Source organism: Salmo salar, chromosome 03 (genome assembly GCF_965601325.2).
Source record: "Salmo salar chromosome 03, fSalSal1, whole genome shotgun sequence".
In the NCBI taxonomy this organism is placed as follows: domain Eukaryota; kingdom Metazoa; phylum Chordata; class Actinopteri; order Salmoniformes; family Salmonidae; genus Salmo; species Salmo salar.
The window spans coordinates 38,350,181-38,370,216 of record NC_138293.1 but is presented as its reverse complement, the minus strand read 5'-3'; the positions used below and the strand labels follow the sequence as shown (position 1 = coordinate 38,370,216).

At 44.5% G+C, this 20,036-nt stretch overlaps 1 protein-coding gene and 1 pseudogene across 2 annotated transcripts; one reads left to right on the top strand and one right to left on the bottom strand.

Moving 5' to 3' along the window:
* Positions 1 to 7,348: 7,348 nt before the first annotated feature.
* Positions 7,349 to 11,444, top strand: LOC106599939 (protein lifeguard 3-like; annotated as a pseudogene).
* Positions 11,445 to 12,175: 731 nt separating this feature from the next.
* Positions 12,176 to 19,410, bottom strand: LOC123741638 (uncharacterized). Of its 2 annotated transcripts, XR_014391896.1 has the most exons (4): positions 19,311 to 19,410; positions 14,166 to 14,454; positions 13,239 to 14,031; positions 12,176 to 13,168 (listed from the first exon to the last, which is right to left on the bottom strand). XR_014391896.1 is itself a non-coding variant. In XM_045714801.2 (3 exons), the coding sequence occupies exons 1-3, from the start codon at positions 19,405 to 19,407 to the stop codon at positions 13,875 to 13,877; spliced, it is 543 nt and encodes a 180-aa protein (XP_045570757.1). In that variant the 5' UTR covers positions 19,408 to 19,410; the 3' UTR covers positions 12,176 to 13,874. The 2 variants fall into 2 exon arrangements, 1 of the variants encoding a protein (XP_045570757.1); XM_045714801.2 differs by having other exon boundaries at positions 12,176 to 14,031.
* Positions 19,411 to 20,036: the final 626 nt, after the last annotated feature.

The window sequence follows — 20,036 nt, the reverse complement described above, 5'->3', positions numbered from 1 at the left end:
TTTGCTTGACATCATGGGAAAATCAAAAGAAATCAGCCAAGACCTCAGAAAAAAATCCCAAGTCTGGTTCATCCTTGGGAGCAATTTCCAAACGCCTGAAGGTACCACGTTCATCTGTACAAACAATAGTACGCAAGTATAAACACCATGGGAGCACACAGCTGTCATACCGCTCAGGAAGGATACACGTTCTGTCTCCTAGAGATGAACGTACTTTGGTGAGAAAAGTGCAAATCAATCCCAGAACAACAGCAAAGGACCTTGTGAAGATGCTGGAGGAAACAGGTACAAAAGTATCTATATCCACAGTAAAACGTGTCCTATATCGACATAACCTGAAAGGCCGCTCAGCAAGGAAGAAGCCACTGCTCCAAAACTGCCACAAAAAAGCCAGACTATGGTTTGAAACTGCACATGGGGACAAAGATGGTACTTTTTGGAGAAATGTCCTCTGGTCTGATGAAACAAAAATATAACTATTTGGCCATAATGACCATCATTATGTTTGGAGGAAAAAGGGGGAGGCTTGCAAGCCGACGAACACCATCCCAACCGTGAAGCATGGGGATGGCAGCATCATGTTGTGGGGGTGCTTTGCTGCAGGAGGGACTGGTGCACTTCACAAAATAGATGTCATCATGGGGGAGGAAAATTATGTGGATATTTTGAAGCAACATCTCAAGACATCAGTCAGGAAGTTAAAACTTGGTCGCAAATGGGTCTTCCAAATGGACAATGACCCCAAGCATACTTCCAAAGTTGTGGCAAAATGGCTTAAGGACAACAAAGTCAAGGTATTGGAGTGGCCATCACAAAGCCCTGACCTCAATCATATAGAAAATTTGTGGGCAGAACTGAAAAAGCGTGTGCGAGCAAGGAGGCCTACAAACCTGACTCAGTTACACCAGCTCTGTCAGGAGGAATGGGCCAAAATTCCCCCAACTTATTGTGGGGAGCTTGTGGAAGACTCCACAAAACGTTTGACCCAAGTTAAACAAAAGGCAATGCTACCAAATACTAATTGGTTGTATGTAAACTTCTGACCGACTGGGAATGTGATGAAAGAAATAAAATCTGAAAGAAATAAAAGCTGAAAGAAATAATTCTCTCTACTATTATTCTGACATTTCACATTCTTAAAATAAAGTGGTGATCCTAACTGACCGAAGACAGGGAATTTTTACTCTGATTAAATGTCAGGAATTGTTAAACTGAGTCTAAATATATTTGGCTAAGGTGTATGTTTTTTTAAACAAAGATGGTGTAGCAGTGCAGACGTTGTTTGTCATTCTCCTGTGTAAATTAGTTTTTTCGTCTTTATTTGAAATATATTGAAATGTATACAATCTCTTTTTCCATTTTTAAATTAAATATACCTTCCGGCAAACCGCCTCATCCAATGTGATACGGATCTGCTATTTTTAGACCTTATAGCCAGAACCTCCATCAGAAGCGAACCAGTTACTAGCTATTTAGTCATTGTTAGCCACTGCTAGTGGCCTTTACCTGTAGCACAGACACCACCCTCTTTTAGCCTGTTTTTTCTCCACTACAACACCGGATCGCTGCCGTAAGCCCTGGACCATTACTCCTGTTCATCGCAGTTAGCTAGCTGCTACCGAGTGGCCCAGCCCCGATGCTAGCTTTGAGCCAGGCACAGGCCCATCTCCCGGCCTGCTCAGTGGACCCTATGATCACTCGGCTAAACAGCTGATGCCTCCCGGACTCTTCACTAACACGACTAGAATCCACTACATCACCGGATTCTTGCCGTAAGCTCTGGACCTTTGCATCGGATCATCGCAGCTAGCTAGCGGCTACAGAGTGGCTATAGTGTCTAATGCCCTTGTCCGAAGCTAGCACCAGTTGCCTCAAGCCAGGCGTATCTCCCGGCTAGCAAACAAAATTACTACAGCTACAATACCTCTTTTGCCAACTGGCCTGGACCCTTTGTTGACACGGAGCCCCGCCGATCCATCACGACTGGTCTGCCAACGTAATTCCATCTGTTGTGCCCTCACCCGGCCTTTGCCGGACATCGGTGAAGATGCTTCTACTAGCCCCGGCCTGCTAACTTTTTTTGGAACGCCGTGTCTCCGCTTGCTAGCGTAGTAATGACTACCTAGCGGCTTCCCTGTTTCATCTATTGCTGTTCACTGATCACTATGATCACTTGGCTACATAGCTGATGCCTGCTGGGCTGTTCATTAATCACAGTACTCCATTTTGTTTATTTTGTTTATTTTGTTTATCTGTTGGCCCCAGCCTCGAACCCAGGCCATGTGTGTAGTTAACTGACCCTCTCTGCCCATTCATCGCCATTTTACCTTTTGTTGTTGTCTTAGCTGATTAGCTGTTGTTGTCTTACCAATTTGTTGTCTTAGCTAGCTCTCCCAATCAACACCTGTGATTGCTTTATGCCTCGCCTTATGTCTCTCTCTAATGTCAATATACCTTGTATACTGTTGTTTAGGATAGTTATCATTGTTTAGTTTACTGTGGAGCCCCTAGCAACAATCAACATGCCTCAGATACCTCCTTTGTCCCACCTCCCACACATGCGGTGACCTCACCCAGCATAACTAGTGCATCCAGAGATGCAATCTCTCTTATCGTCACTCAATGCCTAGGTTTACCTCCACTGCACCCGCACCCGCAGCCTACCATACCTCTGTCTGTACATTAATCTATCCTACCACGCCCAGAAATCTGCTCCTTTTATTCTCTGTCCCCAACCCACTAGACGACCAGTTTTGATAGCCTTTAGCCGTACCCTCATCCTACTCCTCCTCTGTTCCTCTGGTGATGTAGAGGTTAACCCAGGCCCTGTGGGTCCTCAGGCGCTCTCATTTGTTGACTTCTGTAAACGTAAAATCCTTGGTGTCATGCATGTTAACATCAGAAGCCTCCTCCCTAAGTTTGTTTTACTCACTGCTTTAGAACACTCCGCCAACCCTGATGTCCTTGCCGTGTCTGAATCCTGGCTTAGGAAGGACACCAAAAAGATTTACATCCCCAACTACAACATTTTCCATCAAGATAGAACTGCCAAAGGGGGAGGAGTTGCAATCTACTGTAAAGATAGCCTGCAAAGTTCTGTCATACTTTCCAGGTCTATGCCCAAACAGTTCAAGCTTCTAATTTTAAAAATGAATCTCTCCAGAAATAAGTCTCTCACTGTCACCGCCTGGTATAGACCCCCCTCAGCTCCGACCTGTGCCCTGGACACCATATGTGAATTGATTGCCCCCCCCATCTATCTTCAGAGTTAGTTCTGTTAGGTGACCTGAACTGGGATATGCTTAACACCCCGGCAGTCCTACAATCTAAGATAGATGGCGTCAATCTCACACAAATTATCAATGAACCTACCAGGTACAACGCCAAATCCTTAAACATGGGCACCCTCATAGATATCATCCTGACCAACCTGCCCTCCAAATACACCTCTGCTGTCTTCAACCAGAATCTCTGCGATCACTGCTTCATTGCTTGCGTCCGTAATGGGTCTGCGGTCAAACGACCACCCCTCATCACTGTCAAACGCTCCCTAAAACACTTCAGCAAGCAGGCCTTTCTAATCGACCTGGCCCGCGTATCCTGGAAGGATATTGACCTCATTGCGTCAGTAGAAGATGCCTGGTTATTCTTTAAAAGTGCTTTCCTCACAATAAGCATGCCCCATTCAAAAAATGTAGAACCAGGAACAGATATAGCCATGGTTCACTCCAGACCTGACTGCCCTTGACCAGCAAAAAAACATCCTGTGGCGTACTGCATTAGCATCGAATAGCCACCGCGATATGTAACTTTTCAGGGAAGTTAGGAATCAATATACACAGGCAGTTCGGAAAGCAAAGGCTAGCTTTTTCAAACAGAAATGTACATCCTGCAGCACAAACTCCAAAAGGTTCTGGGACACAGTAAAATCCATGGAGAATAAGAGCACCTCCTTCCAGCTGCCCACTGCACTGAGGCTAGGAAACACTGTCACCACCGATAAATCCATGACAATTGAGAATTTCAATAAGCATTTTTCAACAGCTAGCCATGCTTTCCACCTGGCCACCCCTACCCTGGTCAACAGGCCTGCACCGCCCACAGCAACTTGCCCAAGCCTCCCCCATTTCTCCTTCACCCAAATCCAGATAGCTGATGTTCTGAAAGAGCTGCAAAATCTGGATCCCTACAAATCAGCTGGGCTAGAAAAGTTGGACCATCTCTTTCTAAAATTATCTGCCACAATTGTTGCAACCCCTAATACTAGCCTGTTCAACCTCTCTTTCTTAACGTCTGAGATCCCCAAAGATTGGAAAGCTGCTGCGGTCATCCCCATCTTCAAAGGGGGAGACACTCTAGACCCAAACTGCTACAGACCTATATCTATCCTACCCTGCCTTTCTAAGGTCTTCGAAAGCCAAGTTAACAAACAGATCACCGACCATTTCGAATCCCACTGTACCTTCTCCACTATGCAATCTGGTTTCCAAGCTGGTCATGGGTGCACCTCAGCCACGCTCAAGTTCCAAAACGGTATCATAACCTCCATCAATAAGAGACAATACTGTGCAGCTGTATTCATTGACCTGGCCAAGGCTTTCGACTCTGTCAATCACCACATTTGTATCGGTAGACTCAACAGCCTTGGTTTCTCAAATGATTGCCTCGCCTGGTTCATCAACTACTTCTCAGACAGAGTTCCGTGTGTCAAATCGGAGGGCCTGTTGTCCGGACCTCTGGCAGTCTCTATGGGGGTGCCACAGGGTTCAATTCTCGGGCCGACTCTTTTCTCTGTATGTCGCTCTTGCTGCTGGTGATTCTCTGATCCACCTCTACGCAGACGATACCATTCTGTATACTTCTGGCCCTTCTTTGGACACTGTGTTAACTAACCTCCAGACGAGCTTCAATGCCATACAACTCTCCTTCCATGGCCTCCAACTGCTCTTAAATGCAAGTCAAACTAAATGCATGCTCTTCAACCGATCGCTACCAGCACCCGCCCACCCGTCCAGCATCACTACTCTGGACGGTTCTGACTTAGGTATTTGTAGATGTCCACATATTCTAGGTGTCTGGTTAGACTGTAAACTCTCCTTCCAGACTCACATTAAGCATCTCCAATCCAAAATTAAATCTAGAATTGCAATTTCGCAACAAAGCATCCTTCACTCATGCTACCAAACATACCCTCATAAAACTGACTATCCTACCGATCCTTGACTTCGGCGATGTCATTTACAAAATAGCCTCCAACACTCTACTCAGCAAATTGGATGCAGTCTATCACAGTGCCATCCGTTTTGTCACCAAAGCCCCATATACTACCCGTCACTGCAATCTCGTCGGCTGGCCCTCGCTACATATTCGTCGGCAGACCCACTGGCTCCAGGTCATCTATAAGTCTTTGCTAGGTAAAGCCCCGCCTTATCTCAGCTCACTGGTCACCATAACAACACCCACCCGTAGCATGCGCTCCAGCAGGTATATCTCACTGGTCATCCCCAAAGCCAACACCTCCTTTGGCCATCTTTCCTTCCAGTTCTCTGCTGCCAATGACTGGAACGAATTGCAAAAATCGCTCTAGTTGGAGACTTATATCTCCCTCACTAACTTTAAGCATCAGCTATCTGAGCAGCTTACCGATTGCTGCAGCTGTACACAGCCCATCTGTAGATAGCCCATTCAACTACCTACCTCACCCCCATATTGCTTTATTTACTTTTTTGCTCTTTTGCACACCAGTATTTCCAGTATTTCTACTTGCACATCATCATCTGCACATCTATCACTCCAGTGTTAACTTGCTAATTTGTAATTACTTCGCTACTACGGCCTATTTATTGCCTTACCTCCTTACGCCATTTGCACACACTGTACCTTTCTATTGTGTTATTGACTGTACGTTTGTTTATTCCATGTATAACTGTGTTGTTGTTTGTGTCACACTGCTTTGCTTTATCTTGGCCAGATCGCAGTTGTAAATGACAACTTGTTCTCAACTGGCCTACCTGGTTAAATAAAGGTGAAATATTTTTTTTTATAAATAAATATGTAAACTTCCGACTTCAACTGTATTAAGTGCAATCAAGACAACCACAATAGCACATTTTCCTTCAATAAAAAAATAATGCTTTATTAAAATTTCAATTGAGACCACACACAGCTGAAAATGAACTCTAATTCCTAATTTATGTCTCAATAATCTAGTAAAGTCCCCCCCATGTCATTTCCTTCATAACAACTGCTCTGCCTTACTGCCCAAACCACTAATAGTTCAGTTGACACACAGGAGATGAAAGAACTAATGCATTAAAGAGTCAAAGGTCGCGCACCTGATTACACATATAGAAGTAGGACTAGTCTACCTGGCCTGCGCACAAATATAGGCCTATAAATGTGCCCATTTGGGGATGTCTGATAGTATTTCTGATTGTCTTAACTCACCACCACTAATGAGCTGTGGAGCTTCTCAAAGTAATTTTTCTTCAACTATGTGCGGAGGTCAAAATCATAAAAAACGCTCTTCCAAATCTATTCTTTTCTAATGTAGATTACTTCTCCTTGCCATTATTATTTACCTGATGATAAGACAAGATGTGAAAAAAAAAGTTTTGCTAACATATGATGGGGATCCCTGGGTAGCCGGTTTTCCTGGGAGGGGGTCCCTGGGTCACAGGTTTTCCTGGGAGGGGGTCCCTGGGTCACCGGTCTTCCTGGGAGGGGGTCCCTGGGTCACCGGTTTTCCTGGGAGGGGGTCCCTGGGCAAGAGAAGGTTGAACTGTATAAACTCAATTCTCGTTCTCTTTCTTGGGTGTAGTGTTCAGTGCATGTAAAATGTGTGGTATATGTAATAGTAGAATAGTGGTTATTAGAAATTTCCTTTCGGAGCGTGGTTGCGATGTGTGCCCGGTGTATGTGTGGTTGTTCTGCGGTGTGTGTGAACCACAGATATATGCAGAAGCACATGGAAACTCTCCACTTCAACCCAATTATCCTCTAAAGACATAACTACTACAAACCACTCAGAGCCTTTAAGACTAAATGAGCAGTTTCGTTAGCTGTGCGTACGTGCGTGTGTGTGTGAATGTTTAGGATGCAGTGAGAGTAAAGGCTCAGCTCTTTCCGAATTTACAATGAGATGTTTTTAAACTCCTTGTATACAGTACTTCATTTTTCTTGTTTAGCGAAAGAAAGTAGCCTAACTTATAAGAATCCTCTCTTAGTTCGGGGTAACCTTAACCACTTCTCTCTCTCACTCCTTCTCTGTCTCTCTCCCAGACAGTATGCAGCGGTCTGATTTCCTCCCAGACGGTATGCAGCGGTCTGACTTCCCCCCGGGTTTTTGATGACTCTAGTACCCACCTCTACGGCCCCTGAGGTGGTGACTACTCCCCTCTTCCTGCATACGGCTTCCCGGCCTATGGAAGTCCCCCACCAGGCCAGCCATCTGCCCCCTACCCCTCTGGTCCCCATGGTCCTCCATACCCCGGTCAGCCTGCAGGGTACCCCGTTGGGACCTACCCAGGCCAGCCTCACCTTGGTGGTCCAACACCAGGGTATCACACCCAGCCCACAATACCACCCATGCCCCGCATCACTACTCCTACAATGCCAACCAGTGCACTGTGCGGTAAGCCTGAACCCTCCTCTCTCACCTGGCTGGGGCTTATTCTGAGCTTTCTCTTACTGCCGAATAAGCTCTTTTGCACAGATTAATACGAATCCTTGATACTGAAGGTTATACTTTAGTAGTTGATCACCAGTCTTGTGTTCTGATGATGTTACAATGTCATTAATGAGGTTTCTGCTGATGTCACAGGCGATGGGGAGGGGTTTGCGGCATGCAGCTTCGACAGTCTGAAAGTGCGACATGCCTTCATACGAAAGGTGAGACAGCACAACAAGCAAGCACACACAAACACAAGGTGATAAAATTAAACAATAAGGCACGAGGAGTGTGGTACTGTATATGGCCAATATACCACAGCTAAAGGCTGTTCTTACTGTAAGCGCGACACAACGCGGAGTGCCTGGATACAGCCCTCAGCCGTGGTATATTGGCCATATGCCACAAACCCCCGAGGTGGCTTATTGCTATTATAAACTGGTTACAAATGTAATTAGAGCAGTAAAAAAATACATGTTTTGTCATACCTGTGGTATACGGTCTGATATACCACGGCTGTCAGCCAATCAGCACCCAGTTTATAATATAGTATAATATTGTCTCTTTCTCTTAGGTGTATATGATTCTGGCATCTCAGCTGCTCATCACTGTCGCACTCGTTGCAGTGTGTGTGTTACTATGACTGTGGTATGTCTGTGTATTAGTGGTTTTGTGTTACTGCACACGTGTGTTGAACTGAGTTACTCTTCTCTGCAGTGACTCTGTAAAGCGGTTTGTGATCAGAAACCCAGCCGTCTACTGGTTGTCATTGTAAGTACTATCCCTTTGTACTGACCTATGTTTTTACAGTGTTGTTGGATTGACAGCTGTGCTTGGCCTATGTCTTGGCTGTGCTGTTTGATTGACAGCTGTGTTGACCTATGCCTTTGTAGCACTGTGTATATCGTCACTCACATTCTGCCGGTCTGCCGTAAAGGACCCAGGTGAGTCTCTTTCTTAAAGAACATCACCTCTAGAACATGACAATAAAGTTGACCATAAAGTTAATAATAGAGTTTACAATATAGTTGACAATAGAGTTTTATTGTATTAAAGTGCTGCCCTTAACGTGGCCTCTTGCCTGTCTTTAGGAGGAAATTCCCACGGAAAGTCCTCCTGCTGCCCACCTTTGTAAGTAACTAGCACTATTCTGTACTGGTCCAGGCTAGTCTATAGTCTACAATGGTCTTTACTGGTCTATGATGGACTTTAGTGGTTTGTGCTGGCCTGCTGTGGTTTATATTGATCTGTGTTTTCTGTTGCACAGACACTGGCCATGTCCTACTGTACATGACAGGGACCATATCCAGGTGAGACAGACACACACACACAGTGCGGTAGTAACGTCTGTCTGTCGCCGTGTGTGCGTCTCTGCTCTGTGTGTAGTTTCTATGATACTAAGGCAGTGTTTCTGGCTCTGGGCATCGCGGTCATCGTATGCATCATCACCACCACAGTATTCTGCTTCCAGACCAAGGTAAGAGGAGAACGGCGCAAATGGAATGCCATCAAACACCTAGAAACCATGCGTTTGATACTATTCCACCAACTCCGGTCCGGTTGTTACCATTAGTCCGTTCTCCCTCAATTAAGGTGCCACCAACCTCCTGTGGTGCGTGTGTATGTGTGTGGACCTCACCTCATGCACAAGCCTATTTTGTGTACTGGGGGTCGTTGTCATGGTGACAGGCATTATCACAGCCATTGTGCTCTCCTTCACATATGTGAGCTTGCATGTTAGACACCAGGTGTTTGATACCATTCCAATGACTCTATTCCAGCCATTATTATGGGCCGTCCTCCCCTCACCAGCCTCCGCTGATGCCGAGTCATGTTTTTTTTTTTTTTTACCATTACTATTGTATTACCGCAATGGTTCAGTGTTTTCTAATGGTGTCGTCTCCTCCTGGCCAGATTCCTTGGCTTCACATGGTGTATGCGGCCATTGGAGCCATAGTCTACACACTACTGAGGATAAAACACAGGTAGATGTAGTACAAACAGAAACACTTAAACTGTATGAGCATGTGTTTCTTCCTATAACATATATAATATGTATAATATATGTCTGATATGCTGAGGTTTGTAGTGATGGTATTTCTGATACATTGTTGTTTGTATTGATGTGTTGCTAGTGGGATATACTTAAGCAATAAGGCACAAGGGGGGGGGGGGGGGGGGGTATATGGACAATATACCACAGCTAAGGGCTGTTCTTAAGCATGACTCGTCGTGGAGTGCCTGGATACAGCCCTTAGCCGTGGTATATTGGCCATATATCACAAACCCCCGAGGTGCCTTATTGCTATTATAAACTGGTTACCAACGTAATTAGAACAGTAAAAATAAATGTTGTCATACCCATGGTATACGGTCTCATACCACAGCTGTCAGCCGATCAGCATTCAGGGCTCGAACCACCCAGTTTATAATAGCAGTTTTACTGTGGTAATTTATATATTACTGTGGTTATTTATATATTACTGCTATTGTAATGGCGATTCCCAATAAGTCACTGCCACAAGAGAAAGCCGTCCATAACGCGGTGTCAAGAATCAGCTTTCCAAACGTTACTCTTTTTGGGTAAAGTTCCCATATATTGCGCATATAAAATATAAATAGCTACAAAACAGATTCCTATTCAAAAGGTGCAGAGAGAAGCACTCTATAAGCTGTATCTGTGATATGGTAAGAACCTCTCACCTGTGCTAACCCTTCCTGGTTACCTATATACATGTGACCTATGACCCCAAAATAAAGTGCCCTCTAGTGTACAAAACAAGTTAAAATAACCCTTGAAGGATAACATACACAACACAGAAACAGGCCAAAATAGTTCCTACAGCTATAGTTCTGCTATATTGCTGTGCGTAGTTTCTGACATACCACACGCATCTGTAAATCGGCAAAGGGAAGAACTCCATCAGCCCGGAGGAATACGTGTTTCCAGCACTCTCCATCTACGTCGACATCGCACAGGGCTGCGTTTCAAACTCAAAAGACACACCCTCGTCCACTTACCCTCGCCTTATGCCCTTGGGGGAATCCTCGCGGCCATATTTGTCGTCGGTCCAAATGATTAGCCACGCATGGGAAGTTTGCAATGTAAGTCCCTCAGCCCTCGTTTTTAATGGAGTGTGCGAGTGTACAATTATGTTCACATCGGGCCTGAAACGCCCCATAATTCAATTCACGATGATTGTACATCCGCTAAGAAAAGTCTGCCAAAACTTAAAACCTCAACATCAATATGGAGTCAACATACAAGTGTAAGTAAAATGAATGTAAATAAGTTAGAAATGGTGCTACTAATGCACAAACGTCTCGTAAAAGTCATGTTTTTGTTTGGTTAGCTTTTGGAAATTGTAGAAATAAAACATTTTCCTTCTTCAGAAGTAGCTAGGCAGGCTAACGTTAGTAAGCTACAGTAGGCGTTTATTAATACAGTTAATATAATTAGACATGCAATCATAATTGGCTCTAGTGAATATAATGACCACAGGAAAAGGAGGGCCAGGCATGCCCCCATTCTCAACCACAAGCTACCAGTGGCTGAAAACACAATCGTAGTGGGACGAACGAGTGACGAATTTCCGGGAAAGGGCGGGCCATTTAAAATGAATTCCTTTCTCCCTCGCCCTGCAAGTCTAAACGCGTCTGACACGTCATCAGAAGTGTCCACTTAATTTGAGGGCTGATGGTGTGTCTGTTTGTTTGGAATGCACCCCAGACATTCCTGTGGCTGCTGAAGCTCATCTGTGCAGACTCCCCTTGAAACAATGAGCTGGGAATAGTGAGGTACTTTCCGAAAAAATAAATTGTCTGCCGAGGGCAACACTGCGGTGAAAAAAAGCCTATATTTACATTTTGCTTATGAGTGCATATCAAATTACTTTTGGATTACAATTGGATTTTAAGGCTCATATAAATGTCCTGCTTAATATGATGTTTATGTCATCATCGCAAATCAACTGCACTATACTTAAACACTTCCACCAGTAAAATGGCTCTTTGGCTAGCTTTTGCTACAGCCTATATCATTTACATTTACATTTTAGTCATTTAGCAGACGCTCTTATCCAGAGCAACTTACAGGAGTGAATGCATACATTTCATACATTTTTTTCTCCGTACTGGTGCCCCGTGGGAATCGAACCCACAACCCTGGCGTTGCAAACACCATGCTCTACTAACTGAGCCACACGGGACCACGACCAATGAGTTTTAGAATTCTAGCTAACAACTGTAGCATTCAAAAGTTATTTTGCAAAGGTCACAACCAAATATAATCTTAGCGACTGTTCAAGCAAGAATCAAAACATTATTGTAAGCGCATGAGAACCCCAAAAAGTTAGTTTGTTTATAGCGGAAATCTATACTATGTTGAATAGGCGCAGATGGCGACTGCTTTCTTACTGCTGCCAAGAGTTGTGCGCATCTCAGTCTTGTACTGGGAAAAGGGTCCCCTGATATCAATCTTGCTATGAGACATGGATAGAGGCAACATCAAAGTAGAGACAGGTTTTATTTTTACTTCTTCTTCTGTGGATTTCATATGGCGGTTGGCAACCAACTTTAAGGTGCATTACCGGCACCAACTGGACTGGAGTGTGGACCAGAGACAATGAAGGCTCTTCAACCCCTCAAATCTAATGGCAATCGCTCCTTTTCTCTCACATATTTCTGGCACTGAAATAGAACATGTTCCACTGTCTCCATCTCCTTCCTGACCATGATCACACCTCCCAGTCGGATGTTTCCCCACCACTTTCAATGCACTATTTAGCCTTGTGACTACACTTTCCTCCCTTCTCTCTCGGGCCTGAGGACCTCCCTGCCCCCACCTTTTCCTGAATCTTATAAAGGTGTCTTCCCTTACTCTCCCTGTTCCACAACTCTTGCCACTTACTTTTAACCACTGTTCTTATTAATCCATTAGCTTCTGCTTTACTAATTGACAATTCCATCTCAACATTAGGGTGTTTAAGAGCCTGATTGGCAATAATATCCACTTCCTCGTTCCCCTCTACACCCACATGAGCTGGTACCCAGAGGAACATCACAAATACCCCCCCATCTGTTTCACCTTATACAAACACTGCAAAACTTCATACATACATACATGAGACACATATTAATTTAAGCTCATCAGTGCTGCACAGGAGTAAGAGCAGATGACTACCCTGTCTGGCCTCACCTCCTCCACCCACTCTGGATAAATTATCCGCTGCTCTTTTTTGTATTTATTTTTACTCTGCATGTCTGATGCTTTTCTATGATTTAAACATAGGTAACAACAAGGTAATCATGAGCGAAAGCTCTGGGCTGACTGGCGTGATTTTGATACGCCGTTTGGTAATGGTCTCGTCTTAGTGATGCCATCTTATAGATGTAAATTCATTTTCATTTTATGTAAATGCGATGACTGTTTCTGATGTATTTGTTGTTAACACATACAGTGTACCTATTATAGTATTGTTGTTAACACATACAGTGTACCTATTATAGTATTGTTGTTAACACATACAGTGTACCTATTATAGTATTGTTGTTAACACATACAGTGTACCTATTATAGTATTGTGAAATGTTTAGCCTTATTGTCATGTACTGGCTTGAACATACAGTTCTAGACTCGAATGTGTTTAGAACCCTCAGAACAGAACATTCGATGACATAGCAGAACACTGAGAAAAGGCCCAAATTCACATCTCAAAGCATTAAAATACAAGATTCTATTCTACCACATGAGAAGAATGGAAGTTTTAGACTATTGATATTAAATGATTGACTGTTGAGAGAAATCATATGGGAACACAGTTTGCAGGGTGTACTTACTGATGCATGTTTGAAAAATCTGGAAAGAAAAGGTCTGTTGAATGTAGCAGAATTGACATGGCCAGCGTTTTTCCTGATAAGGTCACGACATAGGAAGAACTCTGGATCCTATACTGACCCGCGCAGACAGTCTGTGTGATCCTCATGGACTTGTTTACAGTTGATTCATATACATTCTTGTAGGTGTGAACACCGAGCAAAGTAGTACGGGTGTCTCTCAACAACTGTTTTCAATCTGTATACATCAGTCTCTTTTTAAGGCTTCGTCAGTCCAACGGTAGCAGAGGCAGTGAACACACACACAAGCTGCAGACATACACATTCACTCAAGCACGCACACACACACATCTTCTCAATGTAGTTGGGATCAGTCCAGTCTGTTGTTGCGGTAGCGGCTGCCCTCGTACTCTCCTTCATTGGACCGGTTCATCCGCTGGCGAATCCTCAGCTGCTTCAGGCGGTTCTTATCCACCTCTCTCTTGGTCAGGATGAACCCTATTATACCTGCAGGGAGACCTATCATCCTATGGAGAGAGGGGGAAGAGAATGGGAACTTATCAAGGGGGTTATTCACCTGAATACAATATCAAATTGTCAGCTGTTTCTCTACAACAGAAATCGGAACGTAAACCACGCTAGAGAACAGAGGGTCTCTCACCAGGCATAGCCGATCTTCATCATGGGGTTCTTGGCCTTTCTCGTGGGGATGTACACTGGTCCCTCCTCCTCCTCCTCAGTCTCTTTCTCTTGCTCTTTCTGCGTGTCAGTCGTTTTCTGCTGATCGGTGCTTCTCGGCTGTTCTGTTTTGGTGCTGATCAGTGTCGACCTGGTGGTGGTCAGTGGCCGGGAGAGTCGGGCGAGACACCGGGGAGGAATGCACCTCAGAGCCTGTAACTTGACCGGGCACCTCTGTGTCCATAGTGACCGGCCTGGAATCTGACACAAACCTAAAACAGTGAGAGTATTGGTCAGGTCAAATAATTCTAGCCTTCAGCTTCAGCTGCCTGCGTTAGAGATGTTGACGATGAGTACACATAAAAAAAAAAATTAAAAAATGAGACGATGTCTTTTCATCCATATTGGGTGAACCGGTTGGAAATTACAGCACTTTTTGTACATAAGCCCCCCCCCCCCCATTTAGGGGACCAAAAGTATTGGGACAAATTAATTTGTGTATTAAAGTAGTAAAAAGTTTAGTATTTGGTCCCATATTCATAGCATGCAATGACTATTCAAAGTGCTGAAGTACAGAGGCAAAACAACATTTGTCACTGTCCCAATAGTTTTGGAGCTCACTGATAGTCTTGTGATTGTTCAGGTAACCATTTAATTAACTATTTAGCAGTCTTATAGCTTTTTCCCCCAAGCCGTCTCGGAGCCTGTTGGTTCGAGAGACGATGCTTCTATACTGTTTAACGGACGGTGGCAGAGTGAACAGTCTATGTTTAGGGTGGCTGGAGTCGTTGGCAATTTTTCGGGCCTTCCTCTGACACCTCCTGATATAGAGGTCCTGCATGGCAGGGACCTCGACCCCAGTGATGTACAGGGCTGTCCGCACTACCTTCTGTAGCAATTTGCGGTGCATTTGCCATACTAAGAGGTGATGGAGCTAGTCAAGATGCTCTCAATAGTGCAGCTGTAGGACCTTTTCAGGATTCGAGGACCCATGGCAAATCTTTTCAGCCTCCTGCAGGGGAAGAGGCACTGCCGTGCACTGTTAAGTCCTTAGTGATGTGGACGCCAAGGAACTTGAAGCTCTCGACCCCCTCCACTACAGCCCTGTCAATGTGGATAGGGGGCATGCTCTCCCCTTTTTCCTGTAGTCCACAATCAGCTTCCTGGTCTTACTGACGTTGAGGGAGAGGTTCTTGTCCTGGCACCACAATGCTAATTCTCTGACCACCTCCCTGTAGGCTGCCTCATCTCCATGGTGATCAGGCTGTCGTGTCGTCAGCAAACTTGATGATGGTGTTGGAATTGTGCGTGGCCACGCAGTCGTATGTGAAAAGGATTACAGGAGGGGACTAAGCACAAACCCCAGAGGGGCCCCCGTGTCGAGGGTCAGCGTGGCAGAGGTGTTGTTGCCTACCCTCACCACCTGGGGCCAGCCCGTCAGGAAGTCAGGATCTAGTTGCAGAGGGAGGTGTTCAGAAACATGGTCCCCAACTTGGTGATGAGCTTTGAGGGGAGTATGGCAGTGAATGCTGAGCTGTAGTCTATGAACTGCATTCTCACATAGTTATTTCCCCTCTTATCCAGGTGGGAGAGGGCAGTGTGAAATGCAATTGTTAATTAATTACAGGGCGATAGTCATTTTACCTTGGAGTTCTTGGGAACAGGGACAATGGTGGTCAGCTTGAAACATCATGGGATTACAGACTGGAACAAGGAGAGATTGAAAATGTCAGTGAAGACACTTGCCAGCTGGTCTGCGCTTGCTTTGAGAACGCGCCCTGGTATTTCGTCTGGCTCGGCAGCCTTGCGAGTGTCAAACTGTTAAATAGTTTTACTCACATCAGTCACGGAGAGTGAGATCACGCAGTCACCCGGAACAACAGGGGCTTTCACACATGACTCAGTGTTGTATTCCTTGAAGCGAACATAAGTATTTAGCTCATTTGGGAGTTCTGCATCACTGGGCATCTGACGGTTGGGTTTCCCTTTGTAATCCATTATCGTCTGCAAGCCCTGCCACATACAACGAGTGTCAGAGCCGGTGTAATATGATTCCAACTTCCTCCTATATTGTCCTTTTGCACGTTTGATGTCTCGTCGGAGGTCGTAATGGGCTTTCTTGTATGCGTCTGTGTCCTGTTCCTTGTAAGCGGTAGCTCTAGCTTTTAGCCAAGAGGGGATATTGCCTGTAATCCATGGTTTTTGGTTTGGATACATTCGTAAAGTCACTGTGGGGATGACGTGGTCTATGCACTTATTGATGTAGCCTGTGACTGATGTGGTAAACTCCTCAATGCTATCGGGTGAACCCAGAACATTTCCCAGTCTGTACTAGCAAAACAGTCTTGTATCCTCGTGTCTGCTTCATCTCGATCCCAGGCTGTGTAACAACCGGCCGTGACCGGGAGTCCAATAGGGCGGCACACAATTGGCCTAGCGTCTTCCAGGTTAGGGGAGGGTTTGGCTGGGGGGGGCTTTACTTGGCTCATCGCGCTCTAGCGACTCCGTGTGGCAGGCCGGGCGCCTGCAGGCTGACTCCGGTCGTCAGTTGAACAGTGTTTCCTACGACACATTGGTGCGGCTGGCTTCCGGGTTAAGCGGGCGGGTGTTAAGAAGCGTGGTTTGGCAGGTCATGTATCGGAGGACGCATGACTCGACCTTTGATTTAACCTTCGGTTAAAATAAATAAATAAAAGCAAGATAATAGAGTCGTGATTAAATTTGCCGAAGGGAGGACCTTGTATGCATTTCTGTGGGTAGAATAAAAGTGTTGCACAGTTTTAGCGCCCCTTGTGGCGCAGGAGCCGTGTTGGTAAAAGTGATGTAGAAAGGTTTTAAGTCCTCCCCACGTTACTGTCTCCACCTGCAAGAAAGGCTGCCTCTGGGTGAGCGGTTTCTTGTTTGTTTATGACCCCATGCAGTTCGTTAAGTGCCAAAGTGGTGTTGGCTTGCGGAGGGATGTAGACTGCCATGATAATTACAGATGAGAACTCTCTTGGTAGATAAAAGCCTGCTGCTTACCATGTGGTATACTATATCAGGTGAGTGAAAGCTCGACATTTCTTTCACAATGGAAACAGCGCACAAGTTGTTGTTTATGAAGAGGCACACCCCTCCCCCCTTGGACTTGCCCATGGCCGCCTTCGTCCAATTGTGCCACTGCATGGAGAAACCACAGAGTTTAACAGACATACTGCTGCACTGTTGGAGCTAGGAACAGAAGCATTTCGCTACACCCGCAATAACATCTGGTAAATATGTGTATGTGACCAATAAAATTAGATTTGCTGTGACAGTCATCCAGCCACATCTCTGCAAGGCATATAATATTGCAGCTTTTTAAGTCTCTGATGGATGAGCTTAGTTTGAGAGTCTCCTATCTTATTCTCGAGTGACTAGACATTTGCCAATAGAACATAGGGAAGTGCCGGTCGATATTTTCTTCCGTCTCAGTTTTAGAAGGATGCCGGCTCGTCTGCTGCATCTACGCCTGCAGCGTTTTGGTAGCCCATGAAACAATGGAATGAACAAAGGAACAGCTGAGTCAGAAATGAAGTCGAAATCGAGGTTAGTAACTGTCGATTCTTTGTGGGTCTGTGTAATCTGAGGGAAATATGCATCTCTAATATGGTCATACATCTGGCAAGAGATTAGGAAGTGCAGCTCAGTTTCCACCAAATTTTGTGGGCAGTGGGCACATATGCCTGTCTTCTCTCTCGGTCTGCCTACGGTGAACTCTCAATAGCAAAGCTAAGCTCACTGAGTCCATACATAGTCAAAGCGTTCTTTCATTTTGGGTCAGTCACAGTGGTCAGGTATTCTGCCACTGTGTACTCTCTGTTTAGGGCCAAATAGCATTCCAGTTGGCTTTGTTTTTTTAGTTAGCTCTTTCCAATGTGTCAAGTAATTATCTTTTAGTTTTCTCATGATTTGGTTGGGTCTAATGGTGTTGCTGTCCTGGGGCTCTGTAGGGTCTGCTTGTGTTTGTGAACAGAGCCCTAGGACCAGCTTGCTGAGGGGACTCTTTCTTTAGGTTAATCTCTCTGTATGTGATGGCTTTGTTATGGAAGGTTTGGGAATCACTTCCTTTTAGGTGGTGTTAGAGTTTAACAACTCTTTTCTGGATTTTAATAATTAGCGGGTATTGTTCTAATTCTGCAATATTTTGTGTTTTACATTGCACACAGAGGATGTTTTTTCAGAATTCTGCATGCAGTCTGAATTTGGTGTTTGTCCCATTTTGTGAATTCTTGGTTGGTGAGAGGACCCCAGACCCATATAATTACGAATTTGAATACTAGAAAGGACATGAACCTTCTTATGATGGTCAAAAGGTCAGCCATGTTGGTCAACCGTGATTTGTCAGTGCTGTGATGAGATATTATCTGCACTGTATGTGTATTAAGTAGCTAGCCAGACAGTTTGAGGAATGATTCCATTATATATATTTTTCAAATTAACTGCCAATATGCCAACATTCCATTCCAGCAATACAGTCAACCCACAGCCATACACTGGCTGCAATCAGTTGATAATGGGACTTAGACAAGTTGTACATGCACCAAGTACTGATATTGTATCATATAATAGCACTCACAGCTTTCCATGAAAATACAATGACATTTATGGTCTGTTTACAGATACAGCATTTTAAAGGCTATTTATACAGAAAATTGGTATAAAACCCATGTAAACTGTATATATAATTATATGACAGTATTTAAGACTGGTTTTGATTTTCTCCCAGACCAAGATAGCTACCATTTTGGCCCCATTACGGAAATGTTAAGGTTTAGGATATCCCCTCTTGTAATTCTATAGGCTCTCTATGCCCGAGACCTCAGAGGGCACTCGGTTCTATAACTGACTTATGTTTTGCCACATCCTAATTGGGATGTCGAATTTAATGTTCATCTTTGACGGCGTAGAAGGAGGCCCTTTTTGCCTTGTCTCTCAAATCGTTCACAGCTTTGTAGAAGTTACCCGTTGTGTTGATATTTTCATCTGACCTGTTTTCAAACCACCAGACAAGGAGAGGAACAGTTTTGCCCCTAAAAACTGCTGACACCCTCTGTTTATGAGTTTTGTCGAAATAAAGGTGGTTTTAAGCTGTTCAGAGTAAACATACCTTTAAACATCACCGACCTCGCAAGCTTCCTACAGGGCGCCGCCATCTTGTTACGTAAAAGTAAGGTCGGCTTGGACATGCGCAAAGCGTCATTCATGCTTTCTACGGCCCTCTGCTGCCACCTAGCGGATGATTCACCGATAGATTTTCCAGACAGTGTCATTTGGATTAATATATCAGAAGAAGATGCGTTACATGATTATCTTTGGCTATACTCATTCATTACAATCATCTCAACTCCAACTAGGTATAAATGTGATCCCCCTCCACCCAGGTTAATAACTTAATTATCTTTGCTAAAAGTTTACTGTAGGGGTGTCAAATTCATTTGGAACTGGGGGCCGCATTCTGTCTTCAAAGAGCCCCAGGGCAATACTGAAAATGTGTCATATTTCCTCACTGTAAAAATTTGCTGAAGAGTCCTCTATGCATCCTTTTGGGATTTTTTCAATTCTCCCCGACTGTCTTGCTTTCATTTCGGTGATTATTAGTGAGCTGGACAGTCAAGAAACTGCATGAATGTAGGCCCATTATAATTTCTACAGTTTCGTTTTGGTTTTAGTCATTTTGAAGTATATTGCGTTAGTGTTCCCCGAAACATCACTGGCGACAAGGAGGGCATAAACAATATCAAACATTTGATTATTCTTCTTAGTTTTTTTGGGAAGCATTTGTCCACATGCTACAACAGTTATTTCAACAACCCAAAAAATTGTACAAAACATA